Source organism: Cervus elaphus, chromosome 19 (assembly GCF_910594005.1).
Source record: "Cervus elaphus chromosome 19, mCerEla1.1, whole genome shotgun sequence".
In the NCBI taxonomy this organism is placed as follows: Eukaryota; Metazoa; Chordata; class Mammalia; order Artiodactyla; family Cervidae; genus Cervus; species Cervus elaphus.
The window spans coordinates 20,516,268-20,540,616 of NC_057833.1; the positions used below are offsets into that span (position 1 = coordinate 20,516,268).

The following is a 24,349-nucleotide window of genomic DNA, read 5'->3' on the forward strand; positions in this document are numbered from 1 at the left end:
CAGAGCAGCCTGGTGGGCTACAGTCCATGGGGTCGCAGAGTCGGACACAACTGAGGGACTAAGTACTGCACAGCGCATAACAAAGTATAGAACATGTGGAGTGATTTCTCAATAAGTACCTGGAAGGATGGCCATGTCATTAAAAACTCAGTAGTAATAGTTGTTTTGACAAGTTTTAATTGCATTATCAGAATCATTTTTTAAAATCAAAAAAGCACAAATAACCCTGAATGCTTTTCTTAATCAAGTTTATATTCACTGTGTCAGACATATTTAACTTCAATACAAATTGATTTTACAATGAAAATTGAACAAACATATTTGTCTATAGGAGCAACAAAAAGTGTGACTGGTTAGAATACTTTGTTCTGGAATTGTTTAGAAAAAAAGTTGGAACTTTTATATAGCAACATGAGAATAGATACCAGTTGCTATTGTCCCCTCTTTAGTCATATGTTTCTATTAAAAAAGGAGAGAAATTGAAAGGTGATGGATAAAAGCGGCACTTAAACACTATTCCAAAATGAATTTTCCTGGAGTTCAAATATAGAGTAAAAGAAAGGAGCAATATTCTTGATTCCATTTTTTGTGCATTTTATATACATACTTCATGCAATGATGAAATATTTATTTTTCTTTCAATTACCATGGTTTCTTATTTCCTTTTATCTTCACTTCACTACTTGTTTCTTGACGTAACTGCTTGGCTCTTCTTTCATGATCCAGAATTTCTTTGGGAAACAGGTTTTTCTCATCAAATATTGCTTTCAATGCTGCAAAATGGTGTAGAAAATGACATATAAATTGTACTTGGTAAAAGATCCAATTAAATGAAATAGTGGGGAGAAATTTTCAAATTTCACTTCTTGAAATGTGGATGCTTTTAAAACCAAGAGTCTCCTGGGAAAATTTTCGCTTAAGCTTCTTCTATTCCTTTTAATTCAATTTAAATTTAGAAGTTAAGTTTTAACAGAGTTCATCTATTAATGTATTTATATCATTATAGAAATCTACTGTTTAACAGGAAAAGACTAAAGAAGATTGCATTTTCCATTTTTGTTTTTTCATCTACTTAACAGCTATCAAGGACTTGTACAAAGCAAGGAACAAATTATTCTGTATTGAAATAAAACTATTAAAATCATCAAAACACAATGTGACTGTCTGCATGACTAAATAAGTACATCTGCCATCACATCCTTATAAGATAGTTTGATCTGCAGGGATCTGTGGCTTCAGAAGACAGCCAAATTAACCCCATGAATGGTTATATGTGTTAGTGAGAAGCAGAAGGAAATTGTGTCTTGCACTCCAAAAAAAATTGTTTTTGGCCTTTTGCTAAATTTTGTCATTTTAACAAATGCTGATTGAATATACATTACATACTATGCTCAGGTATAAATGGGGCACAAATATGACTAAGTCGCAGGCTTCCTTCCAACTGGTAGAAAGTGAGAGCCAAATAACCCAAATATCATCTATAATAGGATCTGTTCTAAGAGAATAGGAGCCATGTAAATGGTGGTTAAACACATAACGAGATTGTAACAATACACAGATATCAGAGAATACACAGATATCAGAGATGCTATTTGAGATAGACCCTGAAGCCCAGAGAGAATTATCATTGATAGCGAGGACTATGGAGATGAGGAAACATTTGCAAAGGAGAAAAGGAAAGCCAACTAGAGGGAACAAAGTAAATACAATTATGGAGAAAGAGAGCTACTCTTCTGGCCACTCTGAGCAATTTAGAAAGATCTAAAAGAAGCGTAAGATATATAAAGGAGAGGAAAGTAGAATGAGATTTGAGCTGGACTGAGGGCCACTTTAAATACTAAGCCAAAAAATACGAAACAAAGAAACCACACAAACATTGAAAAAATCTCACAGTATAGAAGCATCTTTATACATTTGGATTTTAAAAAAAGAAAACCCAAACTCTCCATGTCCCATACAAACATAACTATAAACGTCAGTATCTCACCCTCTTTGTTCTTGGATATTATACAAGAACAACCAGGAAAGTAAGAGGAAATAACTGCACAAACAAATTCTATATTCAGCAAAACCCCAAGGTAGACCTAACCTGCAGCCTACAAACCATGACGAGGGGCAGCAAACGGCAGAGACTGGACCGAAGTTACAAAGAGAAATTGCTAAGTATGCAGAGAGCAGCAGCATTTCCGAAAGTGCCGGCAAAGAGACGCTCACTAAAGATGAGGGGCTCACCCTGCGGTCCAAGCACTGTATCCTTCATTTACACCTATGGATGCTACATGGGGTGAACAAGGCCGGAAACTGAAAGCTCTCAGGTGCTTCAGAGAAACATATGAGGCAGGACTACCTAAAGAATCACACCTACGAGCCATTTTCTGCTAAAAGAAGACCGTCTCTACAGGTTGTAAAACTTGAAAGCCTCACTGATCACATGTCCCAGGCTCTCGGCCTGGGACCTACTACAGGTCCCAGGACCTACTACAAATTTCAAGTCTATGAAAACCAACCTCATTAATGATAATTAATTAAAAGAGTAAATTAAAAAAATAAAAAGGCTGGCATAGCAAGGACACAAGATTGCGGTAACACAATTAGGCATAGAGTATCCAAGTGAGAAAAGCAAATGTGAGAAGGTGAATATCTAAAAGAACAAATTAGAGGGAAATGAGAGATGCTGAGAAAAAGATCCAGCAAGCATAAACGGGGTGAGTCTTTAAGAAAGAAAAGGTAAGCAGAAATATTTTAAAGCATTATGTAGTAAAACTACCCTCAATAAGAGACAACTTGACAAACAGAAAAGATGCTGTTAATCACCTCTTTAATAGCCTTGTCTCCAAATAGAGTCACATTGTGGGATGCTGGGGGCTAGGGATTTTGGGAAACACAATTCAGCCCATAGCATGTATTTTGGAACTTTTAAGTTCCAATGAAGCTTCAGTCTTGCCTCTGCATTTTTGGTAACTTAGTTCCAAACACAATCAGTTTTATTAACATGTCTTCACTTTTCCAAAATCCCAATCCCTTTATTTGCTTGTAAATTTGATATTTCTTGGTATAATTTTATGTTTTGTATAGCTTAGAAGCAGGCAATCTTTGTTACTGGCCTGAGACAATTTTTTTAAATTGTGGAAAAGATGGAGTTTGGTGATATCGCTAGTGGAAAGAAGGAGTTGGGGGCAAAAAGATATAAGTAAAAAACCTATTTTTTGTTTCTATTGAGGGGGTAGGGGGAAGACATACCTTATGCCAGAAATAATAGACTCAGAATAGCCAAAAACAATAGCAAAATCACTAGTTTTTAAAGATAAAGACAGAATCACTTGACAGCCAACCTAAATGATCTAATCACTCAAGTGAAGAGAAATAAATGTCGTACATTAGGTATCTTCATAGCGACGATCAATACCAGTAGACAGTAGACATAGCAACTGCCACAAGATAAGCAAGCAAAAAATATGTGAGGTAAGAATATTACAAACATCCAATCTGCCCTTCAAATTTGAAAACTATCAATAGTTTCAACATGCAGGGTTTTCAGGGATTACTGCTCCCAACAGTACATTTTAGGAAATTACTACAACATAAGTTGAGAAATGACAGGAAAATTTGGAAATAGATATGGTGGTGAGCATTAAATGTATTTAATAGTTAAACATATTCAGTTCAGTTCAGTTCGGTTCAGTTCAGTCTCTCAGTCGTGTCTGACTCTGTGACCCCATGAACTGCAGCACGCCAGGCCTCCCTGTCCATCACCAATGCCGGGAGTTCACCCAAACCTATGTCCATCGAGTCGGTGATGCCATCCAACCATCTCATCCTCTGTCATCCCCTTCTCCTCCTGCCTTCAATCTTTTCCAGCATCAGGGTCTTTTCCAATGAGTCAGCTCTTCGCATCAGGTGGCCAAAGTATTGGAGTTTCAGCTTCAACATAAGTCCTTCCAATGAACACCCAGGACTGATCTCCTTTAGGATGGACTGGCTGGATCTCCTTGCAGTCCAAGGGACTCTCAAGAGTCTTCTCCAACACCACAGTTCAAAAGCATCAATTCTTTCTTTAGAGTCCAACTCTCACATCCATACATGACCACTGGAAAAACCATAGCCTTGACTAGACAGACTTTTGTTGGCAAAGTAATGTCTCTGTTTTTTAATATGCTATCCAGGTTGGTCATAACTTTCCTTCCAAGGAGTAAGCGTCTTTTAATTTCATGGCTGTGGTCACCATCTGCAGTGATTTTGGAGCCCAGAAAAATAAAGTCAGCCACTGTTTCCCCATCTCTTTGCCATGAAGTGATGGGACCGGATGCCATGATCTTAGTTTTCTGAATGTTGAGCTTTAAGCCCACTTGTTCACTCTCCTCTTTCACTTTCATCAAGAGGCTCTTTAGTTCTTCTTCACTTTCTGCCATAAGGGTGGTGTCATCTGCATATCTGAGGTTATTGATATTTCTCCTGGCAATCTTGATTACAGCTTGTGCTTCTTCCAGCCCAGCATGTCTCATGATGTACTCTGCAGATAAGTTAAATAAGCAGGGTGACAATAGACAACCTTGACGTACTCCTTTTCCTATTTGGAGCCAGTCTATTGTTCCATGTCCAGTTCTAACTGTTGCTTCCTGACCTGCATACAGGTTTCTCAAGAGGCAGGTCAGGTGGTCTGGTGTTCCCATCTCTTTCAGAATTTTCCACAGTTTATTATGATTCACACAGTCAAAGGCTTTGGCATAGTCATGGCAAACCACTTCAGTATTCTTGCCTTGAGAACCATGAAGAGTATGACAAGAGTTAAATGTATAACTGAGATTAAAACAGCGTAGCCTTGGATGACAAATTAGAAGGCAAATGCCAGATAAAATTAACAAAAACTGGGAGAGTAAGAAATAAGTTTCATTCATGATAATTCAGTAACAGCTAAGAGAGAAAGGACTTAAACCAACAAGTCTAGTGGTAGCAGCAGAAGCAAATTTAACAAAAGCACAAAGATCATATTATTGAATAAAATTGTGTGGTGGATGAGAGGGAGGAGAATGAAGAAACATGCTCATTTTATCATCAGTCAACATGAATCTAATTGTTACTGTCCTAGAAAAATAAAGTGCTGGAAGAATTATATATACCTCTGACTATAAAAGTACTACCAATACAAATGTATAACAACGCCCCCAGATAAAAATAAAGAAAAAGATTACAGGTTGAGTGAAAACTTCAGCATCATGGGAGAGAGAATTCTCACTGAATAATGTTTTATATGTTCTAATATTTGACCAGTAGGAAGATATGCTGTTTTTCATGTAAGAATGTATGTATATGTTAATTATTTATTTTTGGCTGCGCTGAGTATTTACTGCTCCATGCAAGCTTTCTCTTGTTGTGGCGATCGGGGGCGACTCTAGTGTGGTGCATGGGCTTCTCCTTGCAGTGGCTTCTCTTGCCGTGAAGCAGCGGCTCTAGATGCGTGGGCTTCAGCGGTTGCGGCACATGGACTCAGTAGCTGGTTGGGGCTCCTGGGCACAGGCTCAGCAGTTGTGGCGCCCAGGCTTCATTGCCCCAAGGCAGGTGGGATCTTCCCTGACCAGGGATCGAATCCATGTCCCGTGCATTGGCAGGTGGGCTTTTATCCACTGGACCACCAGGGAAGCCCTATATTTTGTTAATAAGACAAAATGCAACCTGGACCTAGCTCATAAGCAAAGCTAAAAATGAAAACACTTTCCACTGCGCTAATACCAGCAACACAAGATGGTGTGGATTCCTGCCAGCTCTCAGTTGATTCTGTCCTCTGTGCCGGCAGGTAAGCACTGTAGCATCACAAGGCATTCTGAAGGCCTCAGAATTCTCCTGAGGACCACTGTGAATGCTGCTTCTGAAATAAACTCTAGTTCACTGACAATCTCTAGTTACTGAGATGTGTCTCAACTAGATGGGGAATTTTCATTGTAACTGACTGGTTTTGGGGACCATTCGGCCAATAACGAACCAAAAGGACTTTGTAAGTTCTTGACAGGGGCAGTCTTTCTGGGATTATTTATTTATTTATTTTTGAGTTAAAAAACAAATGATAAAAAATTCATAGGCAAGGATGAATACCTATTTCTTGGGCCTGATGCTTAGAATTTGGAGAGTTTTCTTTAAGAAAATGAACAGAAAATTACAAATACAAAATTATTCATAAAAGTGGCTAAGTATTTAGAATGAGAAAATAAATCTCAACAAATTACTGGAAGCTTTGTACAGCTGAGTCCTTTTCATCTTCAGATTTCTTTTACAAAAGGCAACTGAAATGTTTACCTGGAAATGATCCCTGCTTGAAACCTGACTTCCTCTCTTGACCCAGAACACCTTTAAACTCCTTCTTGCTGTTGTTGCAGTTTTTCAGTTGCTAAGTTGTCTCTGACTCTTTGTGACCCCCTGAACTGAAGAATGCCAGGCTTTTCTGCCCATCACTATCTCCCTGAGTTTGCCCAAACTCATGTTCATTGAGTGAGTGATGCCATCCAACCATCTCATCCTCTGTTGCCCCCTTCTCCTCTTGACCTCAATTTTTCCCAGCATCAGGGTCTTTTCCAATGAGTCAGCTCTTCGCATCAGGTGGCCAAAGTATTGGAGCTTCAGCTTCAGCATCAGTCCTTCCAATAAATATTCAGGACTGGTTTCCTTTAGGATTGACTGGTTTGATCTCCTTGCTGTCCAGGGGACTCTCAAAGTCTTCTCCAACACCACAGTTCGAAAGTGTCAATTCTTTGGCACTCAGCCTTCTTTATGGTCCAACTCTCACATCCATACATGACTACTGGAAAAACCATAGCTTTGACTATATGGACCTTCGTCGGCAAAGTGATGTCTCTGCTTCTTAAAACACTAAGTTTGACATAGCTATTCTTTCAAGGAACAAGCATCTCTTAATTTCGTGGCTGCGGTCACCATCCACATTGATTTTGGAGCCCAAAAAAATGAAATCTGACACGTTTTCACATTTTTCCTATTTATTTGCCATGAAGTGATAAGATAAGGTAAGGCTTAGTTGCTCAACTGTGCCCAACTCTTTTCAGTCCCATGGATTGTAGCCCACCAGACTCCCCTGTCCATGGGATTTTCCAGGCAAGAATACTGGAATGAGTTGCCATTCCCTTCTCCAGGGGATCTTCCTGACCCAGGGCTTGAACCCCAGTCCATTGCATTGCAGATGGATTCTTTACCATCTGAGCCACCATAGTGATTAGTAACTCCTAATACTCACAAGGGTGTTTGTGGATAAAACTTACATAACTTAACCTGCATTAGCTTCACTGACAATCTCCTTTATGTGGCAAAAGTCATGTCATTAACCTAACACCTTCTAAATGAATAATGGTCCTCAATCCATCTCGCTATTCAGAGTAACAACACCTGCTGGATTCATGACATAAGGTTTGCACATGAGTGAGTCTGCCATGGATTGTGATACATGTAAGAAACCAATATCCATTTACTGAGCCTCTTTAAGATTATAAAAGAATGTCTTTAACCTTGCTGTGATGACTTGTTTTCATCACAGACTCTTCTCAAGACTCTTCTCAGTTATTCAATCAAACAGTGTTGCTCTGAAAAAATTTTGCAAATATAAAGTCCCTAATCAATGGACTCTTAGTAGGGAGATTATCCTGGATAATTTGGGAAAGCCAGACTTAGCCAGTTAGAAGACCTCAAAAGAAGGGCTGAGGCTTCCTTATGAGAGAAAAGAAATGCCAATATACTGGACAAAGGCTTCTGCTTTTGCCCACAGAGTTCCATGCTCTTCCTGTCTTAACTGCTGGGGATGACAGCTTTAGCCTGTGATCAGTCTGCCCATAATCTCCCTTCCTGACTCAGCCCTACTCTTCTTGGACTTGCTGCACCAGACCTCACAACCCCGTAAGGTGATTCCTTGTCATAAATTTCAATATATGGTCCTGCTAGTTCGGCTTCCCTGAACTCTGACTGCTACACCTGCCGTAAAGTGTGTTGTTTAAGGCAGAACAATCGTGAAGGGTGAAGTGTTCTTATGAAGACAAATAGACTGGTTTGTCAAGGTTCCTGTGATTTATGACTGGAATCTGTCAGGTACTCTTTGTAAATAAAATTTATTTTTATTCAAACATACAGCTTGTCTTAAAGCACCTTCAAGTTCCCACATAGGTGTCATGTAGACCTCAAGCCTCAGACTTCTTGTCCTTTGGGTCCAACATCTTACTTGGAATCTTGGCAAGTGGTTCACTCAGAAGGGAAAGAAACAGCCAATGTATTTGGATTCATTGGGTCACATTCCATGCTTAAGCCTTCTAAGACTTCCTTCACATTTAAAATTAACCCACGTTTATTGCCCAAGCTACACGGCCTCATGTGACCTGATCCCTAACCCCCTCCACCCTCACTTCATGCCTCCTACAAGAATCTCTCTCACTCTGCCCCAGCAACACTGACATTTCTGTCCCTAGAATACACCAACATGTAGCTTTACACTTCTGTTCCCATCCTTGGAATATTCTGCCCCCAATTGTTTGAAGAACTATTTCCTCTTATCTTTCAGGATTCAGCTCAACAATCAGAGAAACTTTCACTGATGCTACATCTAGTCACATTCTATCATATTATCTTGCTTTATTTTTTTCATACCATTTGTCAATGTGTGCATGCTAAGTCACTTCAGCGGTGTCTGACTCTTTGCGACCCTGTGGACTGTAGCCTGCCGGGCTCCTCTGTCCTTGGGATTTTTCAGCCAAGAATACTGGTTACCATGCCCTCCTCCAGAGGATCTTCCCAACCCAGGGATCGAACTTGCATCTTTACATCTCTTGCATTGGCAGGTGGGTTCGTTACCACTAACACCACCTGGGAAGGTGGTGCTATATATATATATATATATATATATATATATATATATATATATATATATATAAAATAAATGAACAAATGAATGAAGATTCTCCAGGTTTGTAAAGGGGCAGGCTCATTCCTCACACTTTGAAATTCTTACATTCCAGAGACTGGAGGAACTTGGTTATGGTAATAGAAGGGAGGATTTCCATGTCACAAATCTGTATATCCATCCACTAACCATAACACCTGCTCTTAAAAATTAACATCAAGTGTTATCAGTAAACATTTACAGTCTCTACTTCCTACTCAGGAAAAGATGACACTATACATTGATCACTTCATTTTATAGTTGGCTGCCGAACAAGATTTGTTAATAGTGATAACCAAAAGGTGTTTTTAAAATGATGAAAATGAAAAATGTGGTGGTCATGAAGCTATTCAAACATTTTTATGAAAATAAAATGATTCAGTGATTTTAATAAAGCAAAGTTAATCTTTTGTCATCTGATTTCCCCTTTGCCCCCCAGTTGAAGACTAACTATATATAGATGAACAACAGTGACAAGCCTCACAAAGGCACCTAAGCAAGAAGGGACTTAGCAACCATGCAAATAGAGCACTGCAATGACCAGCTGTTGTTAGTTTATGAATATAGAGTATTCTGCAAACCTTCTCTTTAATTCACATTCTCCATCTTATTCTAAGTCCTCTAGATAAGTGCTTCTCAAACATCAAGGTGCATTGGAATCACCTAGAAATCTTGTTAGAATGCAGATTCTGATTCCATAGATCTGAGTTGAGGCCTGTGATTCGGAAATTCTAACATCCTCCTCGGTGATGCCCAGGCTACAATCCACTGCTCACGTTTTAACATCAAGGTTCTAATTCCTAAATCTAGACTCTAGAGAAGGATGGCCAAGCTGTCATTTAATTTCAGCCATCGCTGAACAACAATCAGGTAACCAAAGCAACAGGTTGTTGCAGAGTAGTGAGAGTTTGCCCGAATGCTTTAGTGGTCTTCATACGACTCTTAAATGACCAGTTCAGTACAGTTCAGTCACTCAGTCATGTCCGACTCTTTGCAGCCCCATGGACTGCAGCACACCAGGCTTCCCTATCCATCACCAACTCCCAGAACCTACTCAAACTCATGTCAATCAGGTCAGTAATGCCATCCAACCATCTCATCTTTTGTCGTCCCCTCCTCCTCCCACCTTCAATCTTTCCCAGCATCACGGTCTTTTTCAATGAGTCAGTTCTTCCCATCAGGTGGCCAAAGTATTGGGGTTTCAGCTTCAACATCAGTCCTTCCAATGAATATTCAGGACTGATTTCCTTTAGGGTGGACTGGTTGGATCTCCTTGCAGTCCAAGGGACTCTCAAGAGTCTTCTCCAGCATCACAATTCAACAGCATCAATTCTTCCGTGCTCAGCTTTCTTTATAGTCCAACTCTCACATCCACACATGACTACTGGAAAAACATAGCTTTGATTAGATGCACCTTTGTCGGTAAAGTAATGTCTCTCTTTTTTTAAAATGCTGTCTAGGTTGGTCATAGCTTTTCTTCCAAGGAGCAAGCGTCTTTTAATTTCATGGCTGCAGTCACCATCTGCAGTGATTTTGGAGCTCAAGAAATTAAAGTCTCTCACTGTTTCCATTGTTTCCCCAACTACTTGTCATGAAGTGATGAGACCGGATGCCATGATCTTAGTTTTCTGAATGTTGAGTTTTAAGCCAACTTGTTCACTCTCCTCTTCCACTTTCATCAAGAGGCTTTTTAGTTCTTCTTCACTTTCTGCCATAAGGGTGATGTCATCTGAGTATCTGAGGTTATTGATATTTCTCCTGGCAATCTTGATTCCAGCTTGTGCTTCATCCAGCCTGACATTTCGCATGATGTACTCTGCATGTAAGTTAAATAAGCAGGGTGAAATGACCTGTTCACCTTTTTTAAAAATGATTTTGGTTTTTTTAAGAGCAGGTTTAGGTTTACAACAAAATTGAAAGGAAGGTACCAAAGATTTCTCCTATATGCCCTCCCCTTACACATGTATAGCCTTCTCCATTATCCAGATTATTCACACCAGAGTGGCATATATTTTAGTAAGGCTGAGTCTACACTGACACATTATAATCACCCAAATTGCATAGTTACCTAAAGGGTTTACTCTTGGTGTTGCACATTTTATGGATATTTAAAGGATAATGACAAATATCATTCATTATAACATCATATGGAGATTTTTCATTGTCTTAAAAAAAAATCTTCTGTGCTCTTCCTATTCACCTCTTCTCCTCCTTCCCTGGCAACCACTGATCTTTTTACTGTTTCCATAGTTTTGCCTTTTCCAGAATCCCACAGAGTAGGAATCATGGGAATCATACAATGTGCGCCTTCAGATTAGCTTCTCTCCCCGTGGTGAGAATGCAAAATGGTACGGCCACTTTGGAAGATAGTCGGTTGGTTGCCCTACAACCTCAGCAGCATTTGTTGCTATCAGTGTTCTAGATTTTGGCCATTCTAATGAGTGCATGGTGATAATCCATTGTTCTTTTTTACTTTGAATTTCCCTGGTGACGTATGATGTGAACCATCTGTTTAAAAAATGTTTTTCACACATTAATGACTTCTATTTTGTAGGACTCAATTTATGGTGCTATCAAGTAAGCAAAGATATAATAGGAAGGATTTTTTGTTTACTTCTAGTTTTGTGCTCAATCTGGACCTTCAGTTAACTAAAATTTCCTGGAATGAATAACATGTAGAAATCTCTTATTTCTTACGTAAACTGAATATATCTATAAATACATTCTCCTTGTATTTAATTATTTGTTCAAGTAAGATTTCCATATCAGATTATTTTTCTTTACTGACACTAGATTTAAGATTGTATTATAAAACAAGGTGGATTTTATATGTATACATCTTACTTATAGTTTAAGAACTATAGAGAGCAATGAAAACCCAGTATTGACAGTATTGACTCTAGCATATCCTTCTGAGTAGGCAGATTCTAGCTGAGTTCACTATTTTTGAACTATTTTGCCCCTCTTTGTAAATTGTAGGTTGCCATGGATATGCAAACTCTAAGAGTTTTAACTGACCTGCTCCCATTCCTTGAAAACACCAGTTGGGGTACCTATCTGCAAATTGGGTCAGAGAACCCCTACCAATTTTTCCGTTCTTCTAGTTTTCTTCAGTATCTGACTACAATCCTCCAAACTTACTCAGTTCTTCTTACACCTGTCTATAACTGAGAACTAAATCTGACAGGCCAAGTCTCTAGGCTGCCCTGCATCTCCTTTGCTGTCAGGACCTCCCGGGCTTAGAAACAACTGACCTTTGCCACCCGCTCCTAACATTGGGCTCAACTGGTTCTGCCAGAGCAATGCCAGCAAGAATCCCCGAGAGACACTTCTTCGACACTGTTTTGCCCCACCCAGAAAATTCATGATAACCTCGGGGCTGTCCAACAATGAGCGGTATTCATTCATCTTGAACAAAAGTGAGGGGGCTAACAGCATTGAACCTTACCTGAATCCTGTAAAATTAGAACATGGAGGCCGTTAAGAAATGCCACACTCCTCTCATGTTCTGGAAATAGATGACAGCCAAGGACCACTCTTTTCTCTCTCCTCAGATAAGGCCTACTCCACCCTCCTCACAAGTCTGATAAGACTCATGGATTCATTGACCTGTCTCTATAACAGCTCAAGCCCCCTTCCTTTTTTGAGATATCCCTCTTTAATGAATATTCTTCCTCTTGAAATAGCTTGAATACAGTTATCTCTTACATTATCCTGTGCATTTTGTCTTTGACAGAACAACAACAACAACAAAACAACTCGCCTGAGGTATCACTAATGCAGCATTTCCTCTATCCTGGAAGTTTTAAAGATGTTATAGGTACAATTCGAATGACTTCTGGGGAATTTATTGACAAAATCTGACCCAGAGCCACTTCTAAGTAGTTTCCAGTTTTTTGAATAAAACATATCAAAAAGGGGTTTCAAGCTGCTTGAGAACCCACAGGGAACAACTTGGAAGCTAAAGAGAGATTGTGAAAGATGTTTCAACTTGAAAGGGAAAGAAAGAAAATACAGAAGAACATTGAAAACCCAGTAGGTAAGATTAAAAAGTCACCTGGGGGTTATGAAGTGTTTGAAAACTGTCCCAAGTTCCAAAATAATAGTTTAGAGTGTTGAAAGTAAGTCTGGCAAAATGCCTCTCATCATACAATCCCCAAATAACCTTCCAAACACTGTAATTATGGAGATTTCAAGAATGTTTGTAAAATGCAGTGCAAAGACTTAAGGTAGACTCTGTAATGATAATGTGGAGGAGGGACTATATTGGTGATTGAGTTTTTTTAAGATTTTTTAATTGAGATTTTTTAAGAGATTTTTTAAAGTGTCATTTATAATAGCAATTTTTAAATTCAGTAGCCTCCTATGAAAAAGGAAATGAACAATTTTAAATGAAAGTTATAAAAACAGGCAATATTAAGTGAAATAGCTGGATTTATAAATCATCATAAGAATAGGTTGCCTAGGGATTGTGATTGCAACACTATTTGAACAAGAGAGGCTACATCTAGAAATATTAATAACATGGACACCTGCCTAAAAAACATGAATTCTTCTCAACTATAATCCATCTTTTACTGGTTATGCAAAACTAGATAAATTATTTAAACTCTTCTTCTATGCCATTGAGCCTATGCCAGAGACCCTACATATAGTAAATAGGGGCAATAATAATCCCTATGTCATAGAGCTATTTAGTGGAATAATAATATCATCAATAAAGAAAATGTATTAAAATTTGATTAGGTGACAGGTTCTGTGCTAAGGGCTTCACATGGGTTATTTCACCTAATGTTCACAACAACATTATGGGGAGGGTAACAAATATGATGCCCATTTTTAGTTGAAGAAACTAAGGCATAGAGAGTTTAATTGACCTGATCAAGGTCATACAGATAGCAAATGGTAGTCTTGATTTGAAGCCATGCTTACGCTAGAAATTTGGCCCTAACTATATCTTTATTGCTTTGAGTCTTCCAGGTTTTTTTCAAAAGACAACCATAACCATTAACACCTTATAACTTAGGAGGAATAATGACTGTGATTTCAAAGGTTACAAAATAATGCAAAGGACAGGAGTGGAATAAAAAGCATGAATAGCCAGGGAACAGGATACTATGCCAACTACCAATGTTTTGCTCCTCGGTTCCCATCGCACTCTTCACTGCTTGCTGTGTGGTAATGGGCCGTGCCTGCATGCTAAGAAGCTTCAGCCATGTCTGGCTCGTTGCCACCCTTGAACTGTAGCCCTCCAGGTTCCTCTGTCCATGGGATTCTCCAGGTAAGAATACTGGAGTGGGTTGCCATGTCCTCCTCCAGGGGATCTTCCCGACCCAGGGATAGAACCCACATCCCTTAGGTCTCCTGCATTCGCAGGCAAGTTCTTTACCGCTAAGCACCAAGTGGTAATAGGCCCGAGTCCTGTAAATCTCTCCTTTACAGCTGGGATGATGCTGAGCTCTGCCACTAGAGGGCACTAGAGGGACACTGGAGTTCTCTCTAAGTGGGTGCTTCTCTCACCAGCCTCCTACAGGGCTGCTCCTCCAGCGCTAGACACCCATAGCATGGCTTCCCCAGGACCCAGCTCCTCTCCTGTCTTCTCCAGCTCCAGACTCTTCTTATGCAAGTAGAGTCTTCTCCAGAACCAGCAGCTTCCCTCGTCACCCTCTCAGGTGACTGCAGCCAAGTGCCACCTGTTGACCACCATCTAGTGAATGACTTTCCATAATATCCCAGGAGGCAAGGGGAAGGCCACCAGTGTGGTTCCTCCCTGTGACAGCCTCCCCTGTGCCCCCTTGATGCCTCTGCAGTGAGTTCTGCACCCCCGTGGATGGGAGAGAATCCGAGAACAGATTTCTGCAAATTCCGCCTGCAGCAGCTCTGCCTCCTTGCCATCCAGTGAGACAGGGATGAACCCACTCCTGCAAGGTCTGGGTCTCAGCCCTAGTGGGCATCTTCTCCCATCTAACTCAGGCCTGGAAGTAGTGGCTGATCTTTAGACCTCCTGTGTTCTTCAGAATTCTCTTTACTTCTTGCTAGCCAGTGTTTTATAATGTGCATATATTCTATCTAAAATCAGAAGAAAAAAATGAACTAAAAAATAAAACTAATTCTAAAACATGCCTTGACTGTAGTTCTCCTGACTTACAGTGGCTTTTCAGTTATTGGTCTTTGTCTTTCCTCCAGACTATAGTCAGTTTCTTGGAAATGTACTAGCTTTCCTTGGTTGATGACCCACAGGTACCTCTGTCTCAACATAGTCTGAAACTAATGCTACACCATCTCTTCCTCCTGTAAGTCCTCTCTCAATAACTGCCTCTTTTATTGACACAGTTATCCAGGCTAGAAATCTGACAGTCATATATATCTTAACATCTCACCAGGGCATATAATCCTTTCATTTATCTCAGCAACACTTCTCAAATTAGTTTCTCCCTTTCAGGGTCTCCTTATCTTCAAAAATAATAATAGTTACCATTTACGCTTATTATGGGCTAGTCACTGCTAAAATTAATCCACACAACTCCAGGCACCATTGGTCCCACTCAACAGATGAGAAAACTGAGAATTTGTAGGTTATGTAATTTATCCAGATATAAACAACTAGTAAATGGCAAAGTGAACATGGACAAGCAGGTGGTTGATGTCATACAAGTTCCCACAACTCTGATACATCCACTGCCTTCAGTTTAGCCCCATTATAATGCATCCACAGTTTCCAAAGAGCTTTCTAAAATGCAAATCTGGACATGGCATTTTCCTGTTTAAAGATTTCAAAAGGAATTTTGTTTCTGGGTCGGATATAAGTAGCGGCAGGTCATCCTTCTCATTGGACTAGATAGAAGAAAAAAAGGTAAATTACAGAAATGATATTCTTAAAGCCATAAGAGGGCTGTGGAAACAAAGATTATCAAATTAAAATACATGAGATAATAGAACCTTCTCAGGTAAGCTGAGATTGCCAAATCTTTTCTTCCCTCTGGGGATTAATCCTGTCTAGGCACTGCTAAGAAACAGGTTTGCCACAGACAAAGAGACTTTTCTAAAGGGAAAGGAAAATCAGAAGCGCTTTGGATGACTATGTGGGTTGAGGTGATGGACTGAAATCCAAAGGAACTTTGTAACTGTGCCCAGGGTTCCCCATAGGACTTAATCTGAGTGCTGGGATGGTGTGGGAGACTGTGAATTGAACTGGGCGGGGGAGGCAGATTAACATTTCCCACAGTCTTATAGTACTTAGAAGACAATAACTACACTAAAGTGAGAGGCCTTAAACAAACATTTGAAATTGAAAGTAAACAAAGTCTAACTGCAGCCATGACCCGGCACTGACTGAACTCAGTTCCTAACTGAATTAACATGAATCACACTTCATGCTCTTCGTCCAACTAAGGAAAGAAAATAACATCAATTTCATTATCTATAGATCTTTTACACAATTTCTGTCATACAATTAAAAAAACTGTACCAAAAAAATGTACAAAATTATAGCACTTGCAAGAAAGAAATAAAATGTGACCAATAACCAAAAAGGAAAAATAGATATTAGAAGCAGATCCAAGGACCATCCAGATATTGATGTCAGCAGGCCAGGACTTTAAATTATAAATATGTCAAAGAAAACAGAGAGAATATTTGGACAAAATGGATGACATAAAGTAATTTAAAACTCAATTTAAGTAATTTAAAATACTTAAAATAAGTATTTTCAACTGAGAATTAAAATATATATAGAAGATTCAAATGGCATTTTAGAACTGAATATATGTATATATGCACACACGCACATATATTTATATATAATCTAACATTGGAAACTGATATCATAGGTTTAAAAGACTTGCAAAAGAGACAGGATTAGTGAATGCAAACATAAATCAATATAACATATCTAAAATGAAGCCCAGAGAGGAAAATAAAATGGAAATATGAGAACACAGGAAACATTTGTGATATAATTAAAGTCCAAAATATATGTAATTGCAATCCCAGCAGGACTGGAAAGTGGTAATTGAAAAGAAATAAAGATAATAGCTGAGAATTACCCAACATTGAAGAAAGATGCATTCAAAAATTCCTATCAACCCCAAGCAGTATAGATACAGAGAAAAGTGTACTTATGCCCAGCATGATAAAGCTGCTAAAAACAAAGGATAAAGAGAAAAACCTTTAAAACAGTCAGAAAAAAATATTACATTCAAAGAAGTAACAACATTATGAAGAGTGCAATTTTAAATAGGAACTATGGGAGCAAGGAAGCAATGGTACAGCATCTTCAAAAAGTTGAAAAATACTGCTATCTAGAGTTTTAAATCCAATGAAAATATCCTTTCAAAGTAAAAATGGAATAAACACATCTTTCAGAAACAAAAAGCCAGGAAAATGATTTGCCATCAGACCCATCAGACATTATAAGAAATACTGCAGGAAGTTCTTCTGAATGAAGGAAAGTAATGTCATTGGAAGCCTAGTACCCCAATAAGAACTAAAGGACACAAGAAAGAGTATTGTAACCTTTATAATAATCATTAAAAGAATAACACAAACAGATATAAAAACTGAAGCATTAGTAGAAAAGATAAAATAGGATAATTCAGAACAGTTGACTGAAACATTTCAATGTCTCCTCATTTCTGGTAAAATAAATACCAAAGTCCCTAACATGGCAAGCCAAGTGCTCTATGCTTTGGCTTCCATTTGCCTCTCTAGCCTTAATTCTCATGTTCCTTCTAGAACCCAGCCATTTAAATGGGACTACAGATAGCTCCCTAAGCACACACCATCCATCTTGTTCATATGACCTTACCCTTGCATACACTGCTCCTTTACAAGAAACATATACTCTTTTTTTTTTCATCTGAATAATATCGATTTAACTTTTACTATCAAGCTCAGGCATGATCTGGTTTCTCTGGAGAATCATCTATGAATCTCCATATGGTCCCACAGTACCCAGGGCTTACCGCTATTATAGCCTCTGCTGTAAAACATAATTGCAAGGGGGAAACACTAACTAAAACCACCCACCCTGGCCAAGCACCATAATAACCATATGTCCTAGTAAGGAACATGGAACCAACAAGCCACCATCAACAGGGAAGGTCTAAAGGGGACGCCAGTCCATATGTTCTTCCACCCTCCCAGAATCCTTCCCACTGGAGTCCATCTTGGCTGAGTGATGCCCATGCCTCCAGGGGGGACCCTGAGTCAGAATGAGTGGCCAGAGGCAACCCGAAAATGACTCCCATTACCAGAAGACCATGGTATTACGTGGCATAAGATGTGCCATCACCATGGCAAGGCCGTCTTCCTGGGTTCCCTTACCCTCCTGCTCTCCACCTGGGCACACCTTCCCAATAAAGTCTCTTCCTTTGTCAGCACACGTGTCTCCTCAGACAATTAATTTCCGAGTATTAGACAAGGGCCCCCTCTCCGGCCCTGGAAAAGGTCCCCCTTCCTGCAACATAATGATTTGTTTCCTTATCTATTTCCCCAACTAACCTTCAAGAACTTTGAAGACTGTCCCTCTACATGTCAGCTCTGTCCCTTCACCATCCAGCAGAGAAGGTATTCAATATTCACCAGGGAGGCTAAACACACACACACGAGCAGACATGATTTCTGTATCAGCTAGTTGAAGACCATTATTATGCAGAGCATGTTGCAATCCTGGGGCATTCTCCAGACCTTTATATCTAACTAGCACACCAGTACCTCAAACTCAACACCTTCCAAACTCAACTCTATTCATCTGTGTCAAACTCAGTCACCATGACACTGTCCGAAGTCACCCACTGCAGCCGGCTTGGAATCATTTGGACTTCTGCCCTGCTTCACCCCTGATTTCCTTACCTTTTTCCTTATGTTTCTTTGGTCTAGACGTCCTCTTCTCCTTCCTCACCCTTTGAACTCCTACCCATTTTAAGTCCACAGAGTCTTCCCTGTAGCTCAAATGATAAAGAATCTGCCTGCAATGCAGGAGACCCGGGTTCAATCTCTGGGTCAGGAAGATTCTGTGGAAAAAGGAATGGCAATCCACTCCAGTATTCTTGCCAGGAGCATCCCATGGACAGAGGGGCCTGGCAGGCTATAGTCCATGGGATCTCAAAGAGTTGGATATGACTGAGCGACTAACACTACTACTCAGAGGAAATTTGAACTAATTCCTTCTTATGCCCCATGTGTGCTAATTCACCTCAGTCGTATCCAACTCTTTGGGATCCCATGGACTGTAGCCTGCCAGGCTCCTCTATCCATGGGATTCTCCAGGCAAGAATACTGGAGTGGATTGGCCATTTCCTCCTTCAGGGGATCTTCCTGACCTGGGGATCGAACCTGCTTCTCTTACATCTCTTGTATTAGCAGGTGGGTTCTTTACCACTAATGACACCTGGGAAGCATCATGCCCCAGGCAGGTGGCTCAGACAGTAAAGAGTCCGCCTGCAGTGCAGGAGACCTGGGTTCGATCCTGGGTTCCATCCCATGGACAGAAGAGCCTATCAGGCTACAGGCCATGGAATCACAAAGGGTCAGACATGAGTGAGTGAATAAGCACAGCACAGACTTAATCTGCCTTCTTGCCCGGTCTCCCACAGATTCCATTTATGGTGTTATGCGTCATGCATTCTGTCACCCTCAATAGTTTATATCTGTCTCTCTTTCAAGTCGATGAAACTTTTTCAAAAAGGAACTGTTTTCCTTGCAGAGAAAGCAGATGAGTAGAAATACTTAGAAGGGAGCAAAGGAAGAAAAGCTGAAGAATAAAATAGAAAAGCAAAAGAAAGAAAGCATCTTTTTTAAATGGCGTGGAAATTACAGGAAAATGTTATATTAAGATATCTGGGAGAAAAAATTCTCTTTGAACTCTGAAAATGTATTAGAGGTTTCTTTGCATTTTCAGTATTTCCAACCAGTCATTACACATCCTCCCTGCCCATGAGGAGCAGTTGTCTGAAGACAAAGGAGAATTTTCCTGCTTGCTGCAGAATGTGCAAGGCTCCTCAAAAACACAGGAGCTCCCAGGTCTGAGAAGAGTCATTTACTGCGCTCATCATTTCTTTCTCCTACTTCCTGGCTCTCAGGTTTCTGCATTCTCCCTCTCCTATTTCTCTTGCCTTAGTTCTGACTCTGCTCCATCTTGGTTTCCTCCTGGGTACATGTTCTATGTCTGGACTGCCTTTACACTTTGTTCTGGCTCCCTGGATCTTTTCTTACTTGCTGTTCCCCAAATTCTCTTCCGTCTGTGACTCAGCAGGACATCATAAGTCCTCCCATGTTTATTCTTGAAAATGAATCATCCTGGGGAAAAAGCAATTGGCTGATAGACTGAAAGCCCTGTCGGATGAACCAAAGGTTATTTAAAGCCCTACTGTTTATGGATTCATGTTTTTAAAAGGAAATGAGCAGGTATCATAGATGATCCTCCTTAGAGCAAATCAACACTAGATTTAGAAATGAGAAACTGAGAAAAAGCAAAGGAAGCTGATTAATAATTAGAGTGGAAATACAGTGGTGAGGAAAGGCAGCTGTACCTTGCTTACAAGTGGAATTAAAAAAAAAAAAAAACAAATGTTGACCAGCTGTCATAGGGAAGCAAGCAGAGACAAGAGGCTTAAAGTTCCTCAAGTTTAAGCATAAACGCCTCCCTCCTACAAGGGTTATTATTTCTCAAGGATGATGTTGAACCCCCATCTCAGAGGATTTGAAAAGTTTAGAAACCGCAGATCTCAGATGGTTCGAGTGCAGTTCTGATCTTTTGACTACTACAAGCTGAAAATGTCTCTTTTCATTAATTATTTTAAATGAGTTCCCTGCGGTGTCCATATGCTTTCCGAGTGCCTCGCTGAGTAGCAGGTTGTATTGCCTGCACTCCCGTTGTGTCCCTCTTTGCGGGTAGGATGTTTGTACAGAATTACTCTTTAAGTTCTTAGAAACTTGGAAGCCTATAGCAATCTGAAAAAAATAGAGCATTCTTTTGCACATCTTGTTTCCAAATGTTCAGAGACCATTCACTTCTGTGTTCTAAGACAAGCTTTCTTTTCCTCTCATCCTATTAGCCTAGCATTGCAGCTGGAAGGTTCTAAGACAATACACTTTAAGTAGCCGCCATTTATAGACTTTCACATGAAAAGAACAAGCCCAGATTGTCAGAGATTCTGTTCATAAGCAGCCTTAGGATGTCTCTTTCTCTGGTATCAGATTTGAAAATTCAGATTATTGGGGGAGAAAGGTTATTATTCATAGCAGAATCACATTATTCATGGCTTTCTGACTTCAGAAAAGTGGCAAAATAAAAATATCCCTTTTATGTATTTCAGCCCATTAGCTGTCCTTTCTGTGAGCACTGACCAGCAAGTAAGCTATAAATCTTAACAGTCAAACCACACTTCATTTCACTGCCATCTACAAGGCGAACATGTGTTACCTTCATGTTTCTCCATTTTGTTTTCTTAATTGGTTGAGTTTCCTGGGGAGAAAGGATGGAAGTGGTACAGTGGTTGAGGACTTACTTTCAGAAAGTGATGGAAACTCTGGAATTTGGGGACTCTGCTCCTCTGGGCCTTCCCTAAAGTATTTCTCAGGGTCTAGAAGAAAAGCTGGTTTATTCACTTCAGGTAGCTCTTTCAACGTTCCAATGCTTAATGACCTAAAACTGCCTTCACAACAGCAGGTTTTAAGGGAGGATGAAAAAAAGTACAATATCATTAATTCCTCAGAAAGAGCTAGCACATTTCCAAGTTAACTTCTTTTTTTTTTTAAATTTAACCTTCCTGTTACCCAGCTGGTACATCCGCAGTGATCAGCAAACCCTGTAAACACAGCTGTTCAAGATAAAGCCACGGTCCTTTTATTCACAGGGGCGAAAAGAAACTCAAGACTCCCCATTCATTTCTTTTTCATTTTGTATTCTTTTGTGATCTTCCCTAGAAAATGAGTATTCTGCAATTTTGGAAAAGCTCCAGTTTCTCTTTTTTCTGCAAGAAAATTGCAGGCTTTGTGAGGTGAAGCCTATTTTTCAGCATTTAATTTAACAACATAGCTAAGATTTTGAATATTCAGGTACAATTTCATTTTGCTATAACGTAAACCAGGGCTGTATTACTATATCTATGATGCACACGATGAGATAATGAGAGGGAAGACTTGTAACTGTGCCTTTTGCAAGCACAGTCTTGGACAGAGTGGAAAGTTTTCTTTTTGTTTCGTGGGATGAATGGATAATGGAAAGCTTGTGTGCTTAGTCAAAAAGTCATGTCTGACTTTTTGAGACCCCATGGACCATAGCTCACCAGGCTCCTCTGTCCATGGGATTTTTCAGGCAAGAATACTGGGCTGGGTGTCATTTCCTTCTCCAAGGAATCTCCCCAACCAGGGCTCGAACCCAAACCTCCTGTGACCTCTGCATTGCAGGTGGATTCTTTACTTGCTAAGCCATTGGGGAACTCCCTAGCAAATGGAATAGAAGTCTACAAAAACTTAATTCAAGTCATGACTCTAGGGACTTCCCTGGCAGGCCAATGGTTAAGACTTCACGCTTTCACTGAGGGGGCATGGGTTGAATCCCAGGTTGGGGACCTAAGACCCCACATGCCACAAGGCTCAGCCAAAAAATAATTAATTAAAAAGATGTGATTCTGTGTGTTCTTGATTGTTAGCTCTAAGGTAAAAACTGTGCTTTTGTTATTGTGTTGTCTCATAACCAGCATCTACTCAGAGAGAAGCTGTGTGCTATGTCAGTGGTTCTCAGACTATACCAGATGTCAGAGTCATCTGTGGGGCTTGTTCAAGCATAAACCACTTGCACCACTCCTGTTTCTGATTTAGTTGGGTGGGAATGCTTAGTTGCTCAGTCATGTCCGACTGTTCACAATCCAATGGACTGAGCCCGCCAGGCTCCTCTGTCCATAGGATTTTCCAGGCAAGAATATTGGAGTGGATTGCCATTTCTTCCTCCAGCGGGTGGGCATAGGGCCCCAGAATTTACCTTTCTAAGTTTCCAGTGATGCTAATTCTGGTAGACCAGGGAACATACTTTGGGAATCAGTGTATGTCAAACCAAAGGAGAAATATTCACAACCTGTAAAGTATCATTGGTAAATGGCAGACCTTGGACATCTACTCAAACATATTTCATTCCAAAACTTGTGCTCCAAGGTATAATACTAATAATAATTAATAATATTAGTAATAAAATTGTATTGAGTTTTTATAATATGCCAAGCACTAAGTGCTTCACATATAATTATTTCATGTAATCTTGGCAAAAGCCATATTGAGCAGATTAGTTTATAAACATGCATTGAATATTAACAAATAACAATGTACCTTTTGACAGCAAAAATTTCAACAGAAATGAGCATATTTGCTCTATGAAAGTGCAGCACCCCCTTGGGCATAAGTTGACAAAAGATTTGTAGTGAGTGAAATATTCTTTTTATATGATGGAGCTTCCAGAATGATTCTCACTACTCTTCTAAATAATACACTTCAGTGTGATAACAGTTTTTTTGTTTTAATTAGTTTTTTTTTTTTAATAATTCTTTATCTAGTCTGCCAAAACTAAAAAAAAAAAAAAAAAATACACCGTTTTGTGTGGTTTGGGGCTTTCTGAGAGCAAAAAAAAAAAGTTTTAATTTTATTTTTATCTTTTAAACACTTAGGGGATAAAATTAACATTTCAGTGCCAACTCTATTTTGGAAACTATACTGGGCACTTTCCACATGTTTTCTGGCTTAGACTTTACACTTCTGCCACTTGTTGACTGTGAAGCCTTGGACAAGTCACTTAATATCTCTGAGCCTCCTTGTCTTCCCTTCTTCAATGGAGATCACAAGAGCTTTTTCAGGTTTATTAAGGAATACCAACATTCCTGGTTCAATCCGAGTCAAGAAGATCCCCTGGAGAAGGAAATGGCAACCTATTCCAGTATTCTTGCCTGGGAAATCCCATGGACAGAGAAGTCTGGCGAGCAACAGTCCATTGGGGGTTGCAAGAGTCGGACACAACTTAGCGACTAAACCACCACCACCAATATTCCTGGCACATAGCATAGTTATTTGTTTTCTTCATAACAATCTATAAAATAATAACATAATAAAAATATATCAACAGTGATAACTTACTGAATGATTTTCGTATAATTCCACCATTGTAAAGGTCATGTGATTTTTTCTTATAAACATTTCTTTCCATATATTTCACACCTAAGTTTATGACTTCTGAAGGTCTGACACTGGAAGAAAATAATTTATGATGAAATAAAAATCAACCACAAAGGATTAACAGACACTTTCTGGCTGTAAATATATACCTTTAACAACAACAACAAAATCTCTATCCTGTGGACTTAAGTAGTGACATTTGTTTGCACTAATCAAGTTACATCTTTGAGTAAAAGATCTAGCCAGATGAATGTATAAAAGAGG

At 39.5% G+C, this 24,349-nt stretch overlaps 1 protein-coding gene across 1 annotated transcript in view; it reads right to left on the reverse strand.

Annotated features, from left to right (window-relative positions):
- Positions 1–231: 231 nt before the first annotated feature.
- Positions 232–24,349, reverse strand: part of WDR49 (WD repeat domain 49) — a 165,545-nt gene continuing 141,427 nt past the window's right edge. The window contains exons 17-19 of the mRNA XM_043875086.1: positions 24,047–24,156; positions 21,433–21,579; positions 232–773 (exon numbers count right to left, since the gene is read on the reverse strand). Coding sequence (XP_043731021.1) covers positions 643–773; positions 21,433–21,579; positions 24,047–24,156 — 388 coding nt within the window. The 3' untranslated portion in view covers positions 232–642. The remainder of the gene's footprint in view (positions 774–21,432; positions 21,580–24,046; positions 24,157–24,349) is intronic.